We start from the raw sequence: 25,297 nt of genomic DNA, 5'->3' as shown, positions 1-25,297 counted from the left end.
TTTAAACGGACCGGGGTCGGTGGACCGTTCATATTTTATATTCGCCATGTAGAAAAGAACCAATTTTCATCGATATTATGAGGGAAACACTTATTCTTTTTATACTATGTATATATCTATATATATAGAAGAAAGTCGTGTTAGTTACTCCACTTATAACTCAAGAACGGCTGAACCGATTTAGCTGAAAATTGGCAGGGAGGTAGTTTAGAGCCAGGAGAAGTACATAGGATCCTGTGTGTTCGACAGCATTCCCGTGTGACTTGACATGAAACGTCAGTCACTATAAAACGTGGTATAACAAAAAAGAATCAGACTTGGAATAACAAAACGCAAATGACAGCTATGTAATTGACGTATAATGACAGATATGTAATGACGTATGGATGACAATTTGATATTTGTAAGAAATCAATAATAAAACTATTTCTATTAAATAAATAATTAACAATTATAATGTAATGATAGTGCCATTGCCCATTCGTAATAAGTGAAGTGAACTATACAGATATGAACTACTGCTTATTTATTGCCATTAAGGCGGAACAAAGTTCGCCGGGTCAGCTAGTGTAATAAATATGTGTTGTCTGTCAACACGGTTAGTCAAAAACGAAAAAAAATATCAAGCTGAAATTTTGATAGCGTGCTTAGGACGTAAAAAGTGAGGTCGAGTTCGTAAATGAGCGACATAGGTAGATTGGGTCTTGGTTCCGTAGGACCCATCTTGTAAATCGTTATAATAATAGAATAGAATCAAAGTTTAAATGTAAAAATGTTTCTTTTAAAAAAATAAACAACTTTTTTCTATGAGAGCGCAAATTAAATAGTATGTATTATATGGTAATATCAGTTATATGCGTGTGACTTTTATACATGTGTGGCTATCTTTTTTTTACTTCTATGACGTCAAAAAACAAACGATTATGTAATAAACACTGTCTATACATGGTTTATAAACAATTAACATGTTTTTTTTCACTTGTTATACTAATTCTTTTGAAAATTCTAGCCATTCGTACCAACTTTAGTTACTACTGACGTTGTCATACTATTGTCTCCCCTCCCCCGGAATTTAAAAAAAAAATCTAAATTTTATCCTTTGGAAGCTGTGTTAACGCTATCTTTAAAATAAAATCGGTGTAAGGAATTATAGAGGGCTCTTATTTTAGTGATTATATATAGACAAAGTAACACAGCTCCGGCACTAATGATATTTACTAGACATTTCAAATTTTATTTATAATACAAATAATATATTATTTGTATTATTTTTTAATGCAAAAATTATTATTTACAATAATAAGTATTATTACTCATATCAACAATTTTCATTGCTTTCCGTATTATTGTGATAACATATTTTTATTTATCGTAAAGAATATTTTAAAATTACACATATTGCTTTTAAAAAAATTTTAAGGTACACTTCAAGTCATTAAACAGGCACCAATCTATAAAAAAATTATTTTTGATAATAAATACCAAATTGAGTTTTTTGCCGTAAAAATTGTGAAGTTTTAGCGCATAATAAGTGTTGTCCATAAAAAATTTATTTGGAGAACGGAACACGCCTCTATTAACTATACACAGTACATAAATCGTGATTTAAAAAAATTCCCATTTGAGGCTTTAGTGTTCAGATATTTTTTATATAATTAAGCTAAAGAGAGAGGAAGATTTGGAGGGTGATTCGCCTACCAGGGAAAATCTTTATAGCCAATATTGTGATATGTTAGCGATTTTCTATATATTCTAGTATATGGCACAAAAAAAAGCCATGACTTCTAACTTTCTGCCGCGTGATAAATAAGCTCCTAAGTCGATGTGAAACATTTTCTCTCATTGAACACATATATAGCAGAGGAGCCATTTTCGAGATAGAGGGAAATAAAACTATTAAAAATTGAGAAATATTACTATCCCTTACCAACTAAACACCCTAATCCTTCCCTCTCACTCCACCCAAACGCCCAGAAAAGGGTAACATGGTTTGATTGATATTAGCCGGGAAGGGGAGGGGGAATATGTTTGCTAGCATTACGTAACGTTTGCGCGGTTGTAAGAGAACTTATTTAGCAAGGAAAAATTTTTTTTAATTTTTACTCATTTTAACCCTTGACCTCTATTTCAAAAATAGCCGCTCTCCCATATATTTCCTATGCGGGAAAATGCCCCACATCGACTCAGGAGCTTATTAAGCAAACTGCAGAAAGTTAAGGTTCATGGATTTTTTACGAGTCATATCCTAAAATAATAGGTATACGTATTTTCTCCAAACTTTACAATTTTTACATCCACTATTTTTTTATTCCTGGGTTATAATTATTCATCCACTATTTTCTTATTTCTGGGTTATATTCCTGAATTATATATATTACAGACGTAGACGTATATTATATATAATCCCAGCGAAAAATGGGATCTAGCCGGTCTACAATTTACATTAAATTTACACTGCGATAATAATACCAATTATTAAATAATATGGAGTCTAAGGAGACATGAATAAGAAAATGCAGAAAACCCTCGCTAATTTACAACGGACTAAGTAGTATTGGAAACCACAGGAAAGAAACGTAAAACTACAAACATTTGCTCGGTAATTACAAACAGCTTCAATAAAGTTTAACTTTTCTAAACCTTTAATTTAAGTTAAAAATTCCCAATCCTTTGAGCTCTTGCTTATCCAAGTTTGGCTATATATGCAGCTTCTAAGTGAAAGTTTTAGAACAATCAGTTCTGTGGCTTTATAGATTTTATAGTCTACAGTACAGAGGAGGGTATGATTCGTGAACCTACAATATTTTTATTTACAAAAACTTTGGAAATTGTGGCGGTTTCAATGTGGAAAACGAAAAACATGTCAATAAAACGACTTATTGACAAAATATGAACAACCATTTGCTTTTTTCTTGAATATGCAAGATAAATGAATAGAGAATAAAAGTGGCCTACAATAAATGAAGAGAGAATAATAGTGGCCTACAAAAATATTGGGCCGTTTATCAATAACTGGCTAATTTTTACAGAAATGTTTAATAAATATTAGTAAAATTGAATGCTCATACTGCTCTACACATTTCTTGAGCCGTTTTCTCAGACCTACACCTTAAACATGTCAATTTAACGACGATATGTTTTATTATAAACACTTGTAGACCACGAAACACATGAAAGTTGAGCTATTTTATGAACAAAAATTTTAATGGGCCCAATAATTTTGTAGACCACTATTATTCTCTCTTATTATATTAATTTATCTTGCATTCAAGAAAAAAGGAAACGGTTATTCATATTTTTCAATAGGTCGTTTAATTGACATCTTTCCCGTCTTTCAAATTTGAAAACGCTTCAATTTCAAAGTTTTCGTTAATATAAACGTTGTAGGTTACACTAACAAAATTAGCAAACAAACAAAACTTTTACTTTTATAATATTAGTTTACCATCTTTTAATTTTTGTTGTTTATTTTTAGAAAAATCAGGTCGGAAATTTTGTACATATTGAATATAACCTAATAATATACAAGTGAACATTACGTAATTCCTTGGTAGCGGTTTTTTAGCATAATGTCAAAATATGAAGTGTACCTCTACGTACATAATATTATACTGTCTGTATAATATATGGTAGTGTGAAGTAAAAATAAAGGTCACATTGCTTTTAAATGTTAAATTTTTAGGGGGTGAAAAAATAATTTAACCTAAATAAATATCTTCTAAATAATAAGTTGGTTCAATTCATTTTTTTCTTATATTTGATAGTTGTAATTAATTGTAAGTAAATAAGGTACTTTTTCTGACATCTCACATTTTGTGTTTAATTTATTTTATAAATATCTGGTTGACCGAATTTTATCACTAATATAAAAACCGTTTAAAATGTCTCAACACAAATACCAATTCGAATGTCCCGGTAATGTATTTTATTTCGTTAACTACGACATACACCAATAGATGTCAGGAAGAGTCATATTTTGCAGTGTATGTTTCAGTTTTTCATGAAAAGACCGATAAAACAACCTTTTTTTTATAAATAAAACCTGGCTAGATTTACAAGCGTCTTCTAGAGAGAGAAAATTCAAACTTTGAACTCTTGTTTTACAATATCACATCGTTTTTTCATCAAACAAATTAAGCTAGTTCAAATGTAATGAAGTTTTAATAACTATTATAAAATATAGTTAATAATTTCAAATATGTATACATGTATACATGAGGCTGTATATGGTTATATCACAAAACACAAAATATGGCTATAGCCACATATAACATAATTATTATACTCCAAAATGATGTAATCACTATTTTAATACACTACATAACATAACTACCAAATAAAACAGGAAATACGTTCGTAAAAAAATTATGGGATTATAAATTACTAGCCACGATTATAGATATTTAACTTTACACTCTCAATATAAAATAGTTGAGATAAATAAGACAATAAAACTCCCGATCTGCTTAAAAATCCAAGTGAATTGATTATCTTTATTTGGATGTAAGAAATGACTCATGAAAAGTCCATAGCAAAATCATGTGTGCTAAAAAAAGTATTAAAGGTCAAAGGTCCCGAAAATAGATTTTTTTTCTTAAACCATTAAGTTTATAGCAGCTTTAGCTATTACAAAATTTATTTGTGAGTTCATTTTTTCTTTCTTTAATATTTCATACTAAAGGATGAAATTAAAACACGAGAAACGAAAAAAATGTTTAATGAACATCTTGATTTTTTGACAATTTTCACAATAGTGAAAAATGTTCATTAAACATTTTTTTCGTTTCTCGTGTTTTAATTTCATCCTTTAGTATGAAATATTAAAGAAAAAAAATAAAAGTTCGTAAATATTCATGTTCAAAGGTAGCTCGAAAAAATATAAAGTGCTCGACTTGGAACCTTAGAAAAATTCGGAGCAACCTTTCAATATTAAAATTTCGACTTGAAATTTTCAGGATTTTCATAATTTTTCTCATAGAAAAAAATAAAATAATGAGAAAAAAAATTAAAAACAAAAAAAAATCCGGTTTTCGACGTTTTTGTAATTTTTTAAAAATTCGGAGCGACCCTTTAAAAATATTTTTTTAGTTGTACTTTGGAGGGGGCTTTTAAAACATGATAAACTAACATATTTTCATAGGAGACTTAAAAAAAATATTCATTTTTTTGGGACACCCTAATATATATATAGGGTGTTTTCTTATATATATATATAAGAAAAAACTAACTGACTGACTGACTGACTGATCCATCTACGCACAGCTGAAACCACGAGAGCATCAAATTTTGCACAAACGTTCCTTAAATGATGTAAGTGTGCATTAAGAAGAGATTTTTGGAAATTCATCCCCTAAGGGGTTAAAATGAAGGTTTGTATGACACTTGGTCCATTTTGACCTACTTATAAAATACTCCGTTTGTCTTATAATATACTACTGTATTTTACGTGTAGTAAAGTTTGCGACTTATTCTTACTTTTCACAGTTAAATATTTCGAAAACTATTATGTAAAATTAACACACAAATTTTATAATCGCTAAAACTGCCATAAATTTAATAATTTGCGAGATATTTGAAAAAATAATGGACTTTTCATAGGTCATTTCTTGCATCTGAATAAAGATAATCCCGGTGAAGAAACTTCACTTGGATTTTTTAAGCAAAAAAAAACTTTATTTTTTCGTGCTAAAAAATAATAATAATGACCAAAGAGCTAATCTGACGATAATATTACTGGGATTGAAAATGACATGTGATTATCTATTGTGGTAAATTTTATTTGCTACCAGTTTGCTTATTACCTATAAGAATTTCAATTTTACTGTTATTACTTAAAAGGCTAACAATGCTTTCTCATATATAAGGCCAAAGATTTTTCATTATCGAGACATATAAGCATTATGCTTTTTTTAAATTTTTTGGCCGTATTAGATTAAAAAGTCTTTAACCATATTATCATTATATAAGACCTTTTTATGTTATTTTGATGCAAGGAATCTCAAATAAATAAATTTCTAACCATTAGCAAATTTTTATTTTGAAATTTTATTAACCTGTCTCTCGGAAATGAATACTTTTAAGCCATAGGTTTACATAAACATTTTTGCTTCTTTTGATGCAAGAAATCCACTCCTACAGTTTGTCAACGTATTATTGTATCACCCTATATATACAGCGACTTTAAAATGATAGCATGAATAGGGCATAAAATACAGTAATATATATATTCAATTTTTTTTAAATTATGAACTGGATAATACAACTGTAATTTCCGGTAAAATATAATGCAATAATAATATATTATGACCTTCAAATCGAATTTTTTTTAAATTAAAAACAAGTTCAAAAGTAGCTGAACCAAGACATAGTTAACAAATTGTGTGCATAAAGTGATAAGAGAATTATTAAATAATTTCACTTTTCATAAATCTTTAAAATTAAAATTATACTAATTAATGAAGGTTATATAGAAGCTAGTTACTCTTGCCCATTTTGCACTAAATTACATGAGTTATTTTATTATTTAAATAGGTTCAGCATCACGTGCTGAATGTAAGTGCACAAAATCCTTACAAAAAAAAGCGGGGGAAGTGCCTCCATTTTAAGGAAAGCCGTTTTTGGCTATATCTCCATAAACGTTGAACTAATTTTTTTTTTAATCACTAACCGTTTATGACTTATACGACTATGGCGATTTACTTATTGACTATTTGACCGATATGTCTTGTAATGTTTGTTTAAACAAAAAAATTATAATAACTTGACTTTTAAATCTTCAAATTTCCGGAAACATTTACTTTAAACATTTTTTTCTATAATTAATGTTTATGAAGTTATAACGCGTAATTACGTATTATATATTACTGGAAAATACTCTTCAAGACTTTTGATTGGATGCTACATTCGTGAATGCGAATGTTTATTGATAATATTCGCGAATGAGAATGTTAACTTTTAAATGAAGTGCCCGGAAATTGTTATGTATTAAATTAATACTAATAATTCTTCATTAAAAGAGTAAGTCCATTAAAAACAAAATTCAGTTTTTTTTATTTGAGGTTAGTTTGGTTTGCTATAATTTCATCTGTCAAATTTAACTGTGATTAAAAAGTGATATAAAGTATGTACATATTAGTGAAGTTGGGGGTTATTTTGCAATTTGTGGTACAAAAAAATGATGATTTATTGTCAAAAACTTGCGCAAAGTTTTTTGCAATTGCGAATGTTAAAAAATAAGTGAATATTCGTGAATACGAATATTCGACATACCACTAATCGATACATATAAACTTTTTGATTGGTCCCTAAATTTTTATGGACGATGTAACAAGGACGATATTTTGTTTAATTTTGTGCATATTATACATATAATTCCAATATGCTCTTCAAAGCGATTGATTTAATGCCCAAAGCGCCGGCATTAAATGAAAAGTTTGGTCTTTTGTTCGTAATACGTTTACGGGCCTCCCTCGTGCACCACAGGGAGTCCACGAACCTGAAATATATCGGGGTATATTCAGGATAGTCAAATCTATTCCAGTATAGTTGTGTACATAATGCCTGCGACCTCCTCTATAAGTTTTCATAATGATTGGACATTTTCATAATGATTGGACACTTTGAATCGGTATTCCTTCTATTGATAATCTATTTTTTCTTCAAGGTCTATGTGGTAGTGATACTAAGCTAGCAATACTAAGCGATTAGTTCAGCTAAATACAACCACAGATACTGTACATATAATTTACACGTTACAGATAGCAAATTAATCAAAACTTACAAGATTTGCCTGTATATATGTTACTAGCTGTTACCCGCCCGCTTTGCTGGACAACATCCCCACTTGCACCCCTCCCTCCACATTTCCTTGCGTTGGATAACAGTTTTGTAATGTACACGTCATACTCTTTTATTTGATACCCCACTTAGGTATATTTGTAATTATTCGATATTTCCTTCCCACTTTCTCGCTACACCTTTCTACCCTCCGAAGGTTAAAAAAATTTCTAAATGTAATTTAAAACATTCTGACCAAGTTTTGAACTATTAAAAGCCATAATTGAAAAATATGAATTTTTTATTCATGAACACCCCCGCAACCCCCCTTGTGGGTGGAATTTCGTAAAATCCGTTCTTAGCTGACCTCTACTTGGCAAGAGGAATATTCCTGCCAAATTCTCAAGTCTCTAGGTCTTATAGTTCCAGAGATATCGTGATGAGTGACTATCTATCTATCTATCTATCTATATCTATAGGAAGTCTCCTATATATTTATAGATGATTGGATGTATAATTAATTTACACGTCATTTTGGATGAGGATACATACGCCCATTTTGCTTCGATTGTTTTGTTTTTAGATTATTTGTAGTGTTCAATGCCATAAAACTTTCATTGCGATACGACTGAAATTGGGAATCCAAAAATTTACACGCGCAGCTCCCCTAACGGAGTAAATGCTCTATCTGACCACTTGTTTGGTGGCAAAATAGTGTACGTGAATCGTTTTTTTTTTTATTGTCTACCAATGATATATTGATGAATTCATCAACTTACATAGAAAATAATATTCAGTTCAATTCGTTTAAACCAAAAAAACATTTCAATATGAGAACCTAGTTCGTATTCTGATGTTCTCATAAATCAGCAAAAAGCGAAGATGTTCGGATTAGAGAATAACATTTTTTGCAACAAATTTATTGCGTTTATGTTATAAAATACAAATGCTTAAAAATAAACATTCTTTTTAACTACGCGTATAAACAGTTTTAAATTTTTTTTGAGATCAAAAAAATTGAAGCAAAAGATATCCTTCAAAAATAAAAATTGGCTCAAGTAACTATTTTTCTCTTTATTAGCGTTTTTCTCAAAATACACTTTGTGGATTACTTACACCACCTCAGCTTCTCAATTATATGGTCTATGATCTTTACTTGTATTGACTACTGGCTGAGAGGTTGTGGATTCGAATCCAGGTAGCGGCCGTGTGAACAATAAAAGTTAATGGGGGCGGTAAATTGATCACACTATCGTCGCTTAGATAAGAACGAAGATATCAACTCCACCCACATCATAAAATTAATTGTACATTCGAATGTAGTTTAACAAATAAATAAAGATTAAAAATAATGATGTGGGTGGCCCCTGTTATAGACGTGATCTGTGAGACGGAGGTTAATTATTATTATTATTATTAATTATATGGTTTAACCAACATGTTTTTTAAAGTTTAAACTAAACTATATGTAGTTAAATACTGACAGTATGAAGTCACTGATAATACAGTTGATGCTATAAAAGTATAAAATACAGATAGACTATGTATAACTTATCTACTATTTGAATTCATAAATAATTATGATTTAAAGGATTTTTAGTTATGTCATAAGGTCATTTACATAATTATTTGTAACTAATTTTAGTGATTACTTGATTCAATATGATTTATATTAAATCTCATTCTATTATAACTTCTAAAAACAAATGTAAAAAAAAAAAACAATTAACTTTTTCAATTGGCTAATTGGACCGCAATAAATGTGATTTTTAATAAAAACTAATAATTTTCCAACATAATGATTAATTGTATTTATTATTTATATAAAAAAATATGTAATGTGCTTCATTAGTGCGACTTAAGATAATAATAAATTAATAAATCATCAGTGTATACGCTTTTTACAAATGTAAAAAAAACAAGTGAAAACAAACAATTGACTGAGTTAATTGTTGAAATACCAAGCATAGACAGTGTTGATTACTCTATCACATTACACATACATACATGTCACACATACGTAACAGATATCTCCATAATACATACAATATAAGTTTTTTATTTTTTGATAAGGAACATTTTTTATATTTAAACTTTTGGTCTATCTCTAACGGTTTACAAGATGAGTCTTACGGACCCATAGGCCAAGACCCAATTGAGTCACTTTTTACGTCCTGAGTATGCTGTAAAAATTTCAGCTTGATATCTTTTTTCGTTTTTGAGTTATCGTGTTGGCAGACAGACGGACAGACGGCCAGACAACTGTAAATGGACTAATTAGGTGATTTTCTAAACACCTGTACCAAAATTTTGTTCATATCATTAATATTTTAAAGCGTTACAAACTTGGGACTAAACTTAGTATACCTTGCATATTACATATATGCATGGTATAAAAACTATGCTTATCTTATAGTTTCGCTAGTTTTTCTACTTTAGTATTCTGCTCCACACTGCTATACCCTGGAAATAGCAATATAGAGAGGAACGCTTTGATGGGAAAAATGCATAGTAAAACGAAAATTGTTCCATAGCTCCTGCACTTTTTCGAATTATTTGTATTAAGTTAAATGAACCATACGTATTTATACTGGGTGTCTTAGTTCGCCCTCTTGTTCGTAACTTTATGGGCTCCCCTTTTACACCCCAGAGAGCTTACGAAACCGAAACATCAATGAAACATATCAAGATATGTTCAGGAGAGTCATATCTAATCTAGCATATGGTTTTTCGACGACTGTATAAAATGGCATGTAGTTATTTGTTTTTCTTGTTAGCTGCACTCTGCCGAACTAAGCGGTCACATGCTCTCACTTAGAATCGCCACTCAATCTATTGATATTAATCTATTTTACTAAACTAGGATTCCTAGTAATACTGAGCTATCAGCTTAGCTAAATGCAGCCATACATCTGCTAGGTCTGTATTTTTCAGATATAAAATTGATAAAAATTTACCAGATTTACCTGTGTATCTGTTATAATTGAATGTGTATTTTATACAGCACTATTTTAAAATTAAACAAGTGAAATGTACAACATTTAAAAAAAGCCCCGGCAAATTTTCGGGTACGGAACCCTTAACTCGCATTTGAAACATATCTAAGAATACTCTCCATTAAACTACCTTTCAAACAAAAGCAAAAAAGAGCAGACAGACAGACACACAGACGGCAGACATGCAGACACACACACATAGCGGTCAAACTTATAACGCCCCTTTGTTTTAGTTCGTGGGTTAAAAATATAGAGAAATAGAAAAACTACTGCGAAGAGGAAAAGGGGAAAGCAATTGTTTAGCACTGGAAAACTTAGGCGGGTCGGTTTAACTTTTTTTCGTCAGAAAAATGAAGAGGTCAGTTTATTGACTATTTTTATATAGAATTTTATTAACGTACGCAAGCGAAACTTGCACTACAAGTGCGTAGCACGAGTTCAGTTTTTTTTTTTATATATCTCATGTAATTTGCAATTGTTTAAACAAATTGAACAATTTGTTTAAAAATGATATGCAGATTTCCGTCAAAATAAACAAACTTTGTTTCAAAAATATATTTCAGAAACATTTATGCCTATAGGCAAGTAAAATAGCAACTTTAACGTTCTCGGATTTGGTTTGTAATCTCCTAAGTTTAAGCATGCTTGGATTATAAACAAAAGTGATTAATGATTTAAATGCCATTGAGAGCATTTTTTTCGACTTTAGTTTGATCCGTCTGTTTTCAGGATTCGTTGATTTCCCAACTATAATACTGTACAATATCTTCGCATTTTGTTCCGGCTAGCCAAAATAGAATCAATCTTCTAATACGGGCTTCCAAAAAAGGCCTATCCTTGCAAACTCAGCCAGCATTATCTCAACCCAACGAGTTTGCTTTTGTAGTTCGTATTGCAATATGGCTACGGCACATACAACGAATATTATCCTAAAAATGTACATTATGGACGTGGTCATACAAATGTTCGAGCTTTGACATAAATATTTGTTATTTGAATGAATACGCCCTTTCTAACATAAATAAAATGATACTTAAAATTTAATAAAGTATTCAGAGAGATATAAAATGCTACAAAGTAAATAATTAAAGGAAACTAAACCAAACGAATTAAAAATTTGGGTGTGGTGCCAACAAAATATAATGGCATGTATGCATGCATGATGTTACAGAGACACACAAAAAACTCGTGAGCAGCAGAGCACCATCAATATGATCATATTTCCCTCTCATTAGATGCTTCTTATTTATTATTAGACTTTTTATTGAAATAGGACATTTGTCATTTCATGTTTATTATTAGAGGCTTTTTAGAGAGCCAACGCTACTAAAAGGCACTTCTGTAACATTAACTCAATTCAGATATTAACAAGTGAAAACAAACAATTGACTGAGTTAATTGTTAAGATATCATGTATAGACAGTGTTGATTACACAATCTTTTGCTTTCTTACGTCATGTACATAGTAATAAACAAACACATGCATATATACAAACATGTATACTTGATGAAATACAATACATGTATACATACTATCTACATGTATACATACTAACTTGTTCTAACCTAATTTGCGACCTCGCTAGTAAACCAGTGATGCCTATTAAAAAATTTTTCAAACAAGTTGTTTATTTTTTAATGAGGAACATTTTTTTAAAAATTTATACTTTTGTTCTATCTTTAACACGGTTTACAACATGGGTCAAGACTCAGCTAAAAATTTCAGTTTGATATTCGCTTTTGAGTTATCGTGTTGACAGGCAGACGGGCGGACGGACAATCGAAAATGAACTAATTAGCTAATTTTATGAGAACCTATAACAAAATTTTGTTCTTAGCATCAATATTTTTAAGCGTTACAAACTTGGGACTAAACTTAGTATACCTTAACATAATACTCAAGGTACATATTTTTGGAAACAAATTTTTATTTTACATATTATTATTGGTTTAAGGATGGTGCATTACTTATTGTTGGATATTAAATAAAATCCACAACTCAATTTCATTGTCTCGCCATATCCTGCATCAAGGCCAACAATTACTTACCACATTTCCCTCATACTCTCACGCCTCTCTGTTGAAATTCGATACAGCGCATAAGTCTATATTTACAGATAAAAATATGACTAAAAAGTAAAACAACACCCGCGTTAGTGTGTAACACAAATATTTATACAATATTTTAAAAATAAATTATTACTATTTGTTACGTTATTCTAATATTTATGTTTACAAAGTATTTTTAATATACTTATAAAGTTTGTTCTTCTTGGCACGGTGCAGTACACTGAGTGTAATTTATACTAAACAATACTATTATAACACTATAATAGCACTATTATTTTCTACTTACACTCACAATGTAATACAGAGACAAAAAGGAAAAAATATTCATAAATTTCGTTCTTAATACAAGGTGACGCAAAAACCATCGTCCTGTCGAAAGGTATTCTCTTCTTTTACAAATACATTTTACATTCTTTTACAAATTGCTTTTTATCTATTTAGTAAGCAAGCAATGATGTTCGGAATTTCACGAAAAACATCCGGCAGGTTAAGTTAGATAATCTCATAGCTCATTTAGTAACTATCCTCGGTTAAACCATCCAGCCTTCGTCACAATCTGGATTTGAGCGAGAAGATTTCACTAGTAAGGTATGAAAGGAATGATAAAACTTCTAATATTATTTGCATCTTTACAAGTCCATACAGATTCAGTATGGAATTTTTGGGTTCGAAACTTTGGTCTAACTAATCCTGGGAAAATTCGACAAAGAAATGTTTGGCTTTCTGCACTGCCTGTGTGGCATCAGGGTTCTGCCGATGGTCTCATTTGCTGCTAGTTGTTCTCAATAAAGATAAGTCAAATCTTTAAGATAACGTAAATTGTTTTTAGAACACACGTAGACAAACCTTAGATAGATATACATACTTCTCAACAACGTGAGACAACCGTGTCATTGAGAAATAATCACTCAGTGTTTCTCATTAATGTCTCTAAAAAACAAGTAAAAATGTAATTTGATCCCACTCAGGAATAGACGATATTAAGGAATTATTTCGGAGGAGGAATGTGGATGAATTGTGAAACATGATTGTGAAGTTCTCGTTATTTCACGAAAAGCAAAAAATCACATGATTTTAGTATAAATTGAGATGGGAATTTAATATCTGCCAGTGATTGAGTCAGTTACACAAAGAATTGTGTATACTTAATAAACAGAAATCAAAACTTTCAAAATAAGATTATTTCATTTCTTCCTTGTTGTAAAGTCAAGAAACGATCTAATTTAATACAAATGCCAATATAAGGTCTTCGAATTTTATCTTTTATTACCGTTTTTAAACAAAAACGATAAATAGATGTTTCCAGCCAGGAGGAAAAAAACCTCCCTCGAATTTTGGGGTTTAAGAAAGAAATTTTGGAGTCTAAGAAAGAAATTTTTTTTACGTACAAGCTTCGAAAGAAATTTTGCTGTGAAAAGAGATTACAAAAAATTTTTTGGCCAGAAAGAAAGGGTATGCAAAACTGGGATCGAAGTTGGACTGTTTTATTATTTTAACAGACTCACTGATCAAAAGGAAAAGTCTACTAATCATAGGCAATCAGACTCACCAAATGGTCGTACTACCTAGGTAAAGTTTAGAAGATTTTGGGCCGTTAATAATTTCAAATTTAAATGGTCTTAAAACCATCATATAACTAAACTTAAGGTAGTACCAGCATGAAATCACTTTTCGACAGATTTGGCCGAATTTTTTTTCTCGGGTTTATAATAGCTTTATTTATGAATTCCTAAAATTTCATAATTTTTGACCGTTTAGATCGCGAGATATTTAAAGACAAAGTTCGCGATTTTGAGGTTCATGTTCCATTTAAAGCATGTAAAATGTCCGGTCTCTCCAACTATTTTTTATGATATTATTATATATTGAAGAAAAAGTAGAAAAAAATGTTTATACAATACAATTCTAAAAAAAAAATTTAGAAATTAATTTTCACTTTCGAGATATTAATTTTGACGTAAATTGATCGAAATTGGGACGTTGGCATAATTATTTCCCATTTTAAACGGTCAAAATTTCTGAAACTTTGGGAATTAATAGTAAGCATTATTAAATTCTTAAATTTAATTTTTCGTTAAATTCTGTCGAAAAAAAAATTGTACCATTGCTTTAACATAGAAACTGCAAATACCATGCTGGAACATCCTTAACGACACTGATCGTTTATTTCAATTAAAAAAGAATTTCATAATTGATTCGTAAAATAAAAATCGTCTCGAAAGTAGTTTTTTCAAGAAGGTAACCTCTCTATATTTATCTATGCAAGCTACATTGCTAATTTTAACCGATATTATTTTGATGTTTCCAGATCAAAAACACGAAAGCCTAAAAAGCATGCTTAAAATTTTTTTAATTTTCACACACGTAGTCATTACTTTTCCAAATAGCGTGATTACTTTTGCGGCACCTTGTTTTACTCCAATAAGAAGTCAAAGATTAGTATAAATATTTAAGATATGATGTAATTGCCAATATTGCAATTGATGTGTAGGTATAAAATAAATTTTTGTTTAATTTCTTTCCTTGCAATATATTGGGTGGTCAAAATAAGTTGAGTAATATTTCTTTATATCTAGAGTTTATTTCAAAATTTAAACAGATTCATCTGATTTTAAAAATTTTTCTGTAAAATAATGATTGTATGTACTTCTGTCTTTAAGAATTTCATTTTTTTTAAATTTCTAATCACTCTGCAGTTAGATCAACAGAAAAACAGGGATGGTTAGGGATAAGTAGCTGTCCTCTCTCTCCTACAGAATCGAAAAAATTAATTCTAATAATTTATAATTTCCACCGAAAGTTCGAATTTCAAAGGTCTGTGGAATTCCATATCATTTTCTTCCAGTCTTGTCCCCTTCTTTAACCAACCGGCTGGCAATACTATTGTGAAGTAAATATTTAATAGTAATGCTATTTTCTCGACAAGCAGGGATTTGTTCTACTATTGATCAAATTCAGTATAAAAGGAATAAAATCATTTCTGAGCACCCTATATAAATAGCTCAATAAACATAATATATTTAATTACATAATTTTAAAATTGGAATTGATTGAAAAGTTACAAATCCTTATATTCAGGGTCGTATTTTTTATCTAAAGAAAAATTGTGTTTTCGAAGATTGTAACAAATAAAAATAAAAATTAACTAAGAGCCGTAATTGCTGTTAAATTAGGCTAATTTATTAAATAATGAAACTTTCAACACATACTTGTAGAGTAGGTACTCATTGTGACTTACAGCTTACTATAATTTCTCTTCTAACCAATAGATTTTCAGAGAGTTATCACTTCCGAATGCTCGAGTAATTATGATTAATATTTCTGAGGTAGGTAGATAAGTAGGTTGAAGGACAGGTTTGGTAAAATCGACACTCACTCGGACACCAGCAGAAACCCATTGTGATACCCTCATATATGTGTTTACTTTTACCACCCTTTTTCGCAATTATTTCAGCTCTGCTATTATTTTGAGAGGCTCCTTCTTTATAGATATACTGCACTACAGCCCCAGATCACAACTACGAGTGAACGCGGGAATCGGGCCCGATATCCTAAGCATTACACGTACGGACTTGTTTATGCTTTAACCAAGTAAGTCAGTAGAGATTGTATAGAAGCCTTAACTACAATCAAGATTTACAAATTCAAGACCGACATTTTATTAAGAATTCCAAGCTTTTTATGAATTTAAATACGGTTATGGTCGGCTCTTACTCTCAGATCAAGTTTTGGTAACAGTGATCATGCTAATATTTAGTAATATAAATGAACACTATCCATTCTAAAAATTCATTATGTAATAAATTCGTTCCATTTTTGTAGATACGCTTCTTAGTCTAAAATATATTTTATTAAAAAATTTTTTTCAATATTTATTACTACAGGCGCTGAATGCAGAGTCAGATTTTTTAGGTCGAATCGTATTCAAGCAGCATTAAAATTAGGCATCAAAACTATGCTTGTAACAATATCAAATTTCGTGCCAAAAAAAAAAACTAAGCAAAATGTAGGTATAATAGGTAAATAGTATACCTATATACAATAAAATCACGATGCAAAAATATAATTTGGCAACTTATGAACACAAAAATACAACCGCGTTGAGAAAATGAGTTTTTTAACTCCTTCGTTGCCTATATTATATTATATAAGTTTAATTAACATAATTACTACTTACACGCTAAAAGTATTGTTGGTAAAACAATTTTTTGTAAACCTGCTACAACTAACCACTTGGCCATTATGAATTTTCTGAAAACAAATATAAAATTGTATTAAAATAAATTATGAACAAGCAAAGGCTACGAAGAAAAAGTTTTACATTCCTTTAATATTAGGGTAACGGGGAGTGTTGTTAATATTGCAAAAAAATACGAGATTCAATGTACAAAAATAATGGAAAAAATTTATACAATCCTTTGGTCAAAATCTTCCCTTTCGAAAAAAAAAAGATAAATTATTCAATTTTGTAGAAAATCGCACGCTGTCCACGATAGAGGCCATAGTACTTTTGTTTGTTCTTTGCAAAAAAAAAGGTAAAAAAATAATCATTTCAAAAAAAATTTGCTATATATGCCCGCCATGGGCCTATAAACATGTTACGAAAAGTTTTATTAAAATCGATGCTGTTTCCCAGCTTTTCTACTATCTGAACTTGTTTTGTGTATAACACATTAAAGAATAGCTAATAGTCATTAATATGACATCCCGAAATGTACAAACAAAAATATACTGTCAGCAACCAGATTAAAACGATGCAAGGTCAAAATTGTTGACATTTTGACATTTTTATTACAACTTAAAATCTAAAAACGCTAAAATATGTCTACCAACTGATTTTTTTTTTAAAATACGATATCACCTATATTAAAAAGTATTATGCGATCCAACTACTGGGATTAAAGACTCTTAAAAAAGACGGATATGAGATTTAGTGAGATTTTGTTATAGTGGATTCACTCCTTTAATCACTAGAGCTAGCTCTTAGTCTAGTCAACAAATTCCAATTGGTGAAATATAGAAATACTGGTCTTAAAAATACGTGTGATAACTCGTTGGATTGGAAATGATGTCGAGAAAAGTGTACCAGAAGCGATTTTCAGCACATAAAAAAGTTACAAACAATTAAAGGTGAAAAAAAAGATCTGTCGTTAATATTTCATAAAATATTAATATTAATATTTAAGAAATAAAAAAAAAAAAAAAAAAACGAAAAAAAGATTCATAAAGAAAACTTTCAATAAAAAATCTCCACTTCCGGAACTCTATCTCCATTATTTATAATTTAAATTTAACGCTGAAAATAGGTCTTTTAACGTCATTTTTAGATTGTTGTAGTAGCGACATAAATGAGTACTTCACACTAATTTTTTTAGGATAGTAAATATTTATTTAAAAATTTGAAAAAGTTATGGTGTATTCTAAACACTTTAAAGAATTTATTACCATTGGAAATTTATATTAAAATTACTTTTCAACAAGTTAGACAATTTTCATTGCCAACTAAAAAAAGTGTATAAATAATTGGCGTTTTTTTAGACAAAACTAAAAAGCACAGACCACCATTAAATATCCAACATGGAATCGTTCTTTTGGTTAATATTTCCGGAAACTCTATATACAGGGTAATATTGTCATCCTGATCAAAGGTCCAGATGGGCAAAACCCTCCAAAACCATTAATTTTTTAATGACAGCCCTTAAAATACCTAAAAACCAAGTTTCATATTTCTATAGGAAGTAATCATACGAATAGATTATTGTAGGTGAATCTATGCAACTTTAGACATTTAACGTTCATTAATAATGTATATATAAGGACAAGAACCGTCTTAAACCATTTTCATTTAAAATTACAAAAATAGAGATAATTTTTAATTAAAGATATTTATTTGTCAACTGAATATATTATACATAAAAATCTAGATATTTCTTATTCAGCAATTACGTAGATTGGAAATTTTAGCCAAATTTATCTCACATCCGCGATTGCAGCATACAAAATCAAGATGGCTTATACTTTAGTATTGTTTGCATCATTTTTCATCTCTTATTCACTTTTTGATTTTGTAATTATTTTTATCAATGGAAGAGTAATTTCTGAGATATTTCTGAGATTGGAAGAGTAATTTCTGAGATATCGACTTAAATCGTCAAAGAATGATGATATCACGGAATAGCAAAAACAATTTTTTACAATGTTTCGCCAATAAAGATAATAATTTGACACTGACTGGCAGTAATATACAACCTCATAATTTCCTCAATTTACAGAGACTTATCTTTTAAATAAAAAGTGAAAATCAAGAACAACCTTAGGTATTATAAAAACTTACTTTCAAGTAAAAGGTCAAAATTAAGAACAAATTTAGGTACTAGTAAGAAATTTTTGATGCCGTGCGAGGAAAGCCCTTTTATTTTAACAAACCTAAACATTGCTTGTTTTCTTTCTATTTATAGAGGTAATATGTGTATTATTTAATCATTTACTAATTAGTCAGATCTATACAGTGTGCTAATTTCAAAATTATCCACTCTTAATAACTCTTGATCTGATGTGTGTTTATTGTTTTCAGTGAAAATATGTCGATTTAGATAGATAACTAGGGGAAAGTTAAAAAATGGTATTTAGAGAATTTTAGTTTTCATTCCTTCATCCTCACCCACTTCACCTTTGGAATTTCACGTGACACCTCATTTTAATGATACCTCATTTGAAAGGGCATAAAATTCTCTCTTTAACCATGATTAAAAAAAAAATTAAATCAATAGATTGGTTCTTAAGATAAGACTATACAAAAGATGGAATTCATACCTTCCATCTTCTTTGTAGTCTTCTTTAAGAACCAATCGATCGATTTCATTTTTTTATAATGATTGAATAGAAAATTTTATGCCCTTTCATATGATGTATAACAAGGTAGAGGGTGCTATTTGAAATTTTAAAGTTGTGGTGGCTAGGGATGAAGGAATGGATGATACCTAAAATTCTCTAGGTACCATTTTTTAACTTTCCTCTCGATATATAAATCGATGTCTTTTCACTCAATAATCACATTAGGCCAAAAGTTATTAAGGGTGGATACTTTTGAAATGAACACACTGTATGTGTTTTCACACACATAGATCCGAATAATCGTTTTAGGTATATTTAAATAAAAATGCAAAATTTAGTTTAATGTAGGTACACTAAAACTAGTTTTACGTAACCTTGACTCTTTATACTCATCGTGTTTATTAATTTTATATTAATTTTATTCATTGATGTTGCGTTCAAAAAGACAGCCTATGAATAATAAACAAATTATTTTCATACTACTCCTTTCGATACACTCAAGAAAATTTCCTTAAGGGTTACTGGACTAAAATATGGATTATAGATTTATTTGGTAATAATAGGACGTAGACTGAGGGGTCCCCTGTGCCCTCCTTGAGAACAACCTGTCACATGAAAGTGACACATCTCTGGGTAAGAGGTGCAATTTTAAACAGATTAGGCTATAGGATTCTGTCGAGGCGAAACGCCGAGCAGAAAGCCCACATCTATTTTTTTGGTATTGCTCCCAAGATTGATGTGCAAGTATGCAGGATGTCTACTTGACATCCTGATATATATATTGACATCCTGCAAGTATGCAGTTATTATTATTATTATTATGTTTTAACACGACATATAGAGTTTTTGGAGATGGTTTTGTATTGCAAGGTTAGGTTAGGTTAGAGTGGCTATCCTGGGATGGGACACACTTTGACCATAGGGTCCGTTGTGATACCGAAAAAGGATTGGCCCATCCTCAATTATACTCCATGAACCATTTAGAGCTGTTTTAGAACAGCGGGAGAGCTTTGACGTCGACGGACTTTAGGTCGAAGAGGTCGTCAAAGAGAGGCTGGCTCAAGTAAGTCCATCTCCTCATGAAAAGAGCTAGGCAGTGACAGAAAAGATGAGACATTGTCTCCTCCTCCTCACCACTGTGACAGCTCCTGCAGTAGTCGTGATACACTGCCAGGCTCAAGCGTTCAGCATGCCTGCCGCCCAACCAGTGTCCTGTAATAGCCGCAACAACTTTGCGAACAGAGGCCCTTGGAAGTGATATAAGATCTTCGGAACGCCTGAGATTGTACTCAGACCATATCTGTCTTGTAGTACCACAAGTACGTTCCTCCATCTAAGATGGCCCTTTTTAAGATATCCTCTTTGAGGAGCAAATTGCAGTTCGCAAATGGAACTCCCGGATATTTATTGATGCTTGTGTCCGGCAGCATTGTGCCATTTTTGGCAAGCGCGTCGGCTTCGCAATTTCCTGGAATGTCCCAGTGTACTCATACCAGGTTTACATTGATTTGTTCCGTCAGCTCATTTAAGGACGTACGGCAGCCTTCGGCTACTTTTGTATTGCAATCTTTTATTTAACTTTACTTTTTGCTTACCTATTAATTTTTTACTGTCAAACATTTTGTTTGAAAATTTAAGTAGGTACTTCTCGATGAAATAAAAAGCTCAAAATATCAGGAGAGGTGTAAAGCGCTTAAGAATTCAATAACATGAAAATTTTAGAAATATGGTAAAAATATGTAAACTAAATTGCTTTTTTTTTATAATCATAAATTTAAAATTGTTTGCACTACACAGTAAAAAAATAAGTTTTTCTCTGAGTGACTAATGTAAAACCGTATATAAAAGCTTAAAGCGCTCAGACTATGGGACCAAATTGAATACAATGAGTAGAAGAAACCGGCAATTTCGTTTAATAGGCCGCTCAAAAAAACTGAAATTTCATGGACTTATTCAATGGCAAAGAACTAAAAAAAGTAAGGTTCCGGTATCTAGTTTAAGACCCTAATACCCTAAATAACTAACTGCTATAATTTAGTGCAAGAAAAACTCTATTATTTATGTAACTTTTTAGGCATTGTGTCTGTTTTTGTATGTACATAAATAAATAAAAATCTGTAGTACAAATTTAAAATGAAAAACGTTTAAATTGCTTTAAATTTTAAAAAAATATCCTTCCTAGCCCGTGAAGAATCTAGACTCCAGTGGAAGTTTCGATCTCGGCTAATTTCGACCAAAAAATTAATTTTAGCTGAAGTTTGAAATTTCGGTTTCGGTCCAATTAACAAAGCATGAGAGTAACGACATAAAACAGTAAATGATATCGTGTTAACATAAAATACTTAAAATTTTGAAAATAATTCTAGATAATATAGCCCGAAAAAATACAAAAAAATTTTAGGATATAATTCAATTTTAACAAGTCTACAAAGGTTTCCGTTCGATGTTTCTTGAAACCAGGGCAAAGGCCGAAATTTTTGTTTCGACTGAAAATATGAATTGTTGGACTGGACATGAATCATAATGTTTATCAGTTTTGTTTTGCCCACAAAACTTGTTAGATTGAAATTATACAACAAGAAAAGTAGTGAATGTTTGAAATTAAGATCAAACTATTTAGGTTAATTCAGATGGCATGGAGGTAAGTAATCTTCAAATGAAAGTGAAAACATCACTGAAATTGAAATTGTTTTTATGAAATGTTTAATAAATTATTTATATTGTATTCATCACAAAAGTTAGTTACTTTACTTGGACTCTTTAAATTGAGGTTTATAACCATGTGTGCCGTACTCTATTTAATTTAAAGCAAATTTTTATCTAACAATCAAAAGTGTTCGATATTTTTATCAATAATTTTATTTACCTTTTATTTATTTATTTTTGGAAAAATGAAGAAAAAAAAGTTTCCATGCAATCGGTTGTAATTTACAACTACACAAATTAATTAGCGAGATTTTCTCACTAACATAATAAATATTCACAAAATTTTAAATTATTGTATATAATTTAATTAAGATTGTATATCTTCATTTTACAAATACGTTAAACTTTTCACGCATGTTCGCCACGATTTTTCATAATAATAAATAGCGGCATAACAATATTTTCATGAATTGTAATAATTAAAATGCAGATAAAACAACATTGCACGATGCCGTATCTCAGCACACTGATTGCGACTGTCATGCCGACAGTATTTTGGTGCTGTATTTTTATTATTTGATTAATATTGAACAGAAGCGTACCAAATAATTTTTTAGATTTTTTTTTCCAAGCTTCAAACTTGCTAAAATCAACTTAAATACAGTTTGTTTTTTTTTTGTAAAATCGATTGCTAAAAAGTTTTTTGTAAAGCTTTCGATTTCGGCTTCACCTCAAAATGGATTTATGGATAAATGTTAGTCATATAATTTTTTAATAACATCATCATTGATAATAATATTAAATGTAATGAAATGTCAAACTGTGTTGATCAGCATAATTCATCCAGCTAGCAAAGTTATTTTTTCTAGAATTATTTCTTTTTTAAATAAATTCAGTATCACGTACTGAATGAAAATACACAAAGTCCTTACAAATTTGGAGCGCAGAAGAACAAACCGAATTTAATGTAAAGATTTTTTTTTAATTTAGAAGATTTAGAGTGTTTTGGGGACTTTTTCATTGGGATTGGGCTAAAAGAAAATTAAAATCGCGTGGTTTTTACCTAACTTCCCTAGAAGGAGTATGCCAATGTGAGGTATCGAATTCCCTTTAATTGTTAAAGTGACATAGGCTATACAAATTTTATGTTTCGCATGCCTGGCTCAAGTGTCAAAAATATGCCTAATTTGAACGATAAGGTTATATATACAAACTCTTTGGAAATGACTCAGGCGTTGATATAGATATAGAAATATCTTAAATAAAAGATTTTTATTTTATAAAAACGAAAAACAAGTTTGAAATATTTCTTCATACTATCGTTTATTAAATATTGAAACGAAAACGAAATGGAAAAAATTTTTTTATTGACGAAAATAAAAATAATAAATTCAAATTTTCAATGGTCTATCAGTACTTTTTAGCTACTACTATCTTTTTAGCTCATACTTAAAGTGCTTTATTCATGGGCTTTTTTACTTTTCATGAATTCATTATTTTAAATCGATTTTCTAAAATATACATTGATTTACTAAAATTTAAATGATTATACTGCCCATTGAATATTTAATTTGTGCGCTCATGTATGAAAAATAACAAACCAGAGATACTAAACATATGCGATCGTAAAACCATTTTACGGTAAAAAACAACCATGTGTTATTATACAGAATAACATCAATTTATAAAAAAAAAATTAGTTATTAAAAATCATTTTTATTCAATCTTGTTTCTTAATTTTTCCTCATACTCAAAATTATATTAATATTACGTCATAATTAATTTGGTTTTTTTCTAAACAAAAAATTTTTGAACTGATAAAATATTGAATACGAGAGAATCTAAAACTTTTATTTAAATTTAAAACAATAAAATTAGCATCAAACTTCCGGTTATTTAAATTGTAAAATGAAATGAGAATTCGTGAAATTTTTTATTATTACAGAGTTGTGTCATATTTGACGTATTTATTAGTCATCTTGTGAATATGACATATCTTCAATTTTGTATTGTTGTAGAAACTCTCGTTTTACTAAATTAAAGGTCGACACTTTATCGACCTATTGCAAAGTTTGTGTCATTTCAATCTGTCACCTTCTTCAAACCACTCGAGATATTTATATTTTTAATTTATTGAACACCATGGACGACGTTCTAAACGAAGTTGTTTCGACAGAAGATCTAAACGTAAGTATTAAATTTTTTTAAATAAATTCTTAAGAACATTTATTGGTTAAAATATTTAAATGCGTATTTCTTTTTTATCTGTTTTATAGAAATTCGAAAAGGTATACCATGAACAATTATATAAAAATGATATGACACCAAAAGCACAATTTGAGTATGCTTGGTGTTTGGTTCGAAGTAAATATCCCGCAGATATTAAAAAAGGAATCATATTATTGGAAGAATTATTTAAAAATCACACGGAAGGAAAGCGAGATTATTTATACTTTTTAGCTGTTGGAAATGCAAGAATAAAAGAATATTCAGTAGCCTTACAATATGTTAGAGGTTTTTTACATATCGAACCTGGTAATCAACAAGTTTTAGCATTAGAAACACATATCAAAAAACGTATGGAAAAAGAAGGACTGGTTGGAATCGCGGTAGTTAGTGGAATTGTATTAGCTGTGGGGGGTTTGGTAGGTTTAGGAATGGCATTAGCAAAAAAATAACATTAGATCATAGTTTTTGTTTTTCTCAGAATTTATTAGTCACATTCATTTTTTCATGCTTTGTTACATTGCATATTTCTAGTTGCATAAATGCTGTTTTTAAACGTATTTTTATTATTTAAATAAAAAATTCCAATTTTGAAAAATTTCTTTTTTTGTTTTAATTGTATTTTCTATTTGTTAATATTTGTTAATTAATTTTATTTTGTACATGATGTTGTAAATATTGTCTATTGGGGATAATAAATAAAGATTGAATATAATAGAACCTAGGGTTTTTCTTTATTTAGTTTTATT

General features: G+C 29.8%; 2 protein-coding genes across 12 annotated transcripts in view; one reads left to right on the top strand and one right to left on the bottom strand.

The window, feature by feature from the left end:
- LOC123306194 (piezo-type mechanosensitive ion channel component) overlaps window positions 1-22,731 on the bottom strand; it is a 76,801-nt gene extending 54,070 nt beyond the window's left edge. For all 11 annotated transcript variants that reach the window (XM_044888096.1, XM_044888102.1, XM_044888097.1 and 8 more), the window contains exons 1-2: window positions 22,543-22,731; window positions 17,020-17,093 (exon numbers count right to left, since the gene is read on the bottom strand). In XM_044888096.1, the coding sequence (XP_044744031.1) occupies window positions 17,020-17,083 (64 nt within the window). In that variant the 5' untranslated portion in view covers window positions 17,084-17,093; window positions 22,543-22,731. The remainder of the gene's footprint in view (window positions 1-17,019; window positions 17,094-22,542) is intronic.
- Window positions 22,732-24,319: 1,588 nt separating this feature from the next.
- On the top strand, window positions 24,320-25,268 carry LOC123305389 (mitochondrial fission 1 protein). The gene is made up of 2 exons (XM_044887091.1): window positions 24,320-24,509; window positions 24,599-25,268. Exons 1-2 carry the CDS (start codon window positions 24,465-24,467, stop codon window positions 24,998-25,000), a joined length of 447 nt encoding a protein of 148 aa, XP_044743026.1. The 5' UTR covers window positions 24,320-24,464; the 3' UTR covers window positions 25,001-25,268.
- The last annotated feature ends 29 nt before the right edge of the window (window positions 25,269-25,297 follow it).

This window comes from Chrysoperla carnea, chromosome 1 (assembly GCF_905475395.1).
Source record: "Chrysoperla carnea chromosome 1, inChrCarn1.1, whole genome shotgun sequence".
NCBI lineage: Eukaryota > Metazoa > Arthropoda > Insecta > Neuroptera > Chrysopidae > Chrysoperla > Chrysoperla carnea.
The sequence above is the reverse complement of the archived record's forward strand: the minus strand, read 5'-3'. Positions and strand labels throughout refer to the sequence as shown.

Excerpts from the sequence above, each read along its gene's own strand:
- LOC123305389 (XM_044887091.1), top strand. The coding sequence starts at position 24,465 with ATGGACGACGTTCTAAACGAAGTTGTTTCGACAGAAGATCTAAAC. Across the intron at positions 24,510-24,598 it reads TTTCGACAGAAGATCTAAAC|AAATTCGAAAAGGTATACCA; the intron begins GTAAGTATTAAA and ends TCTGTTTTATAG.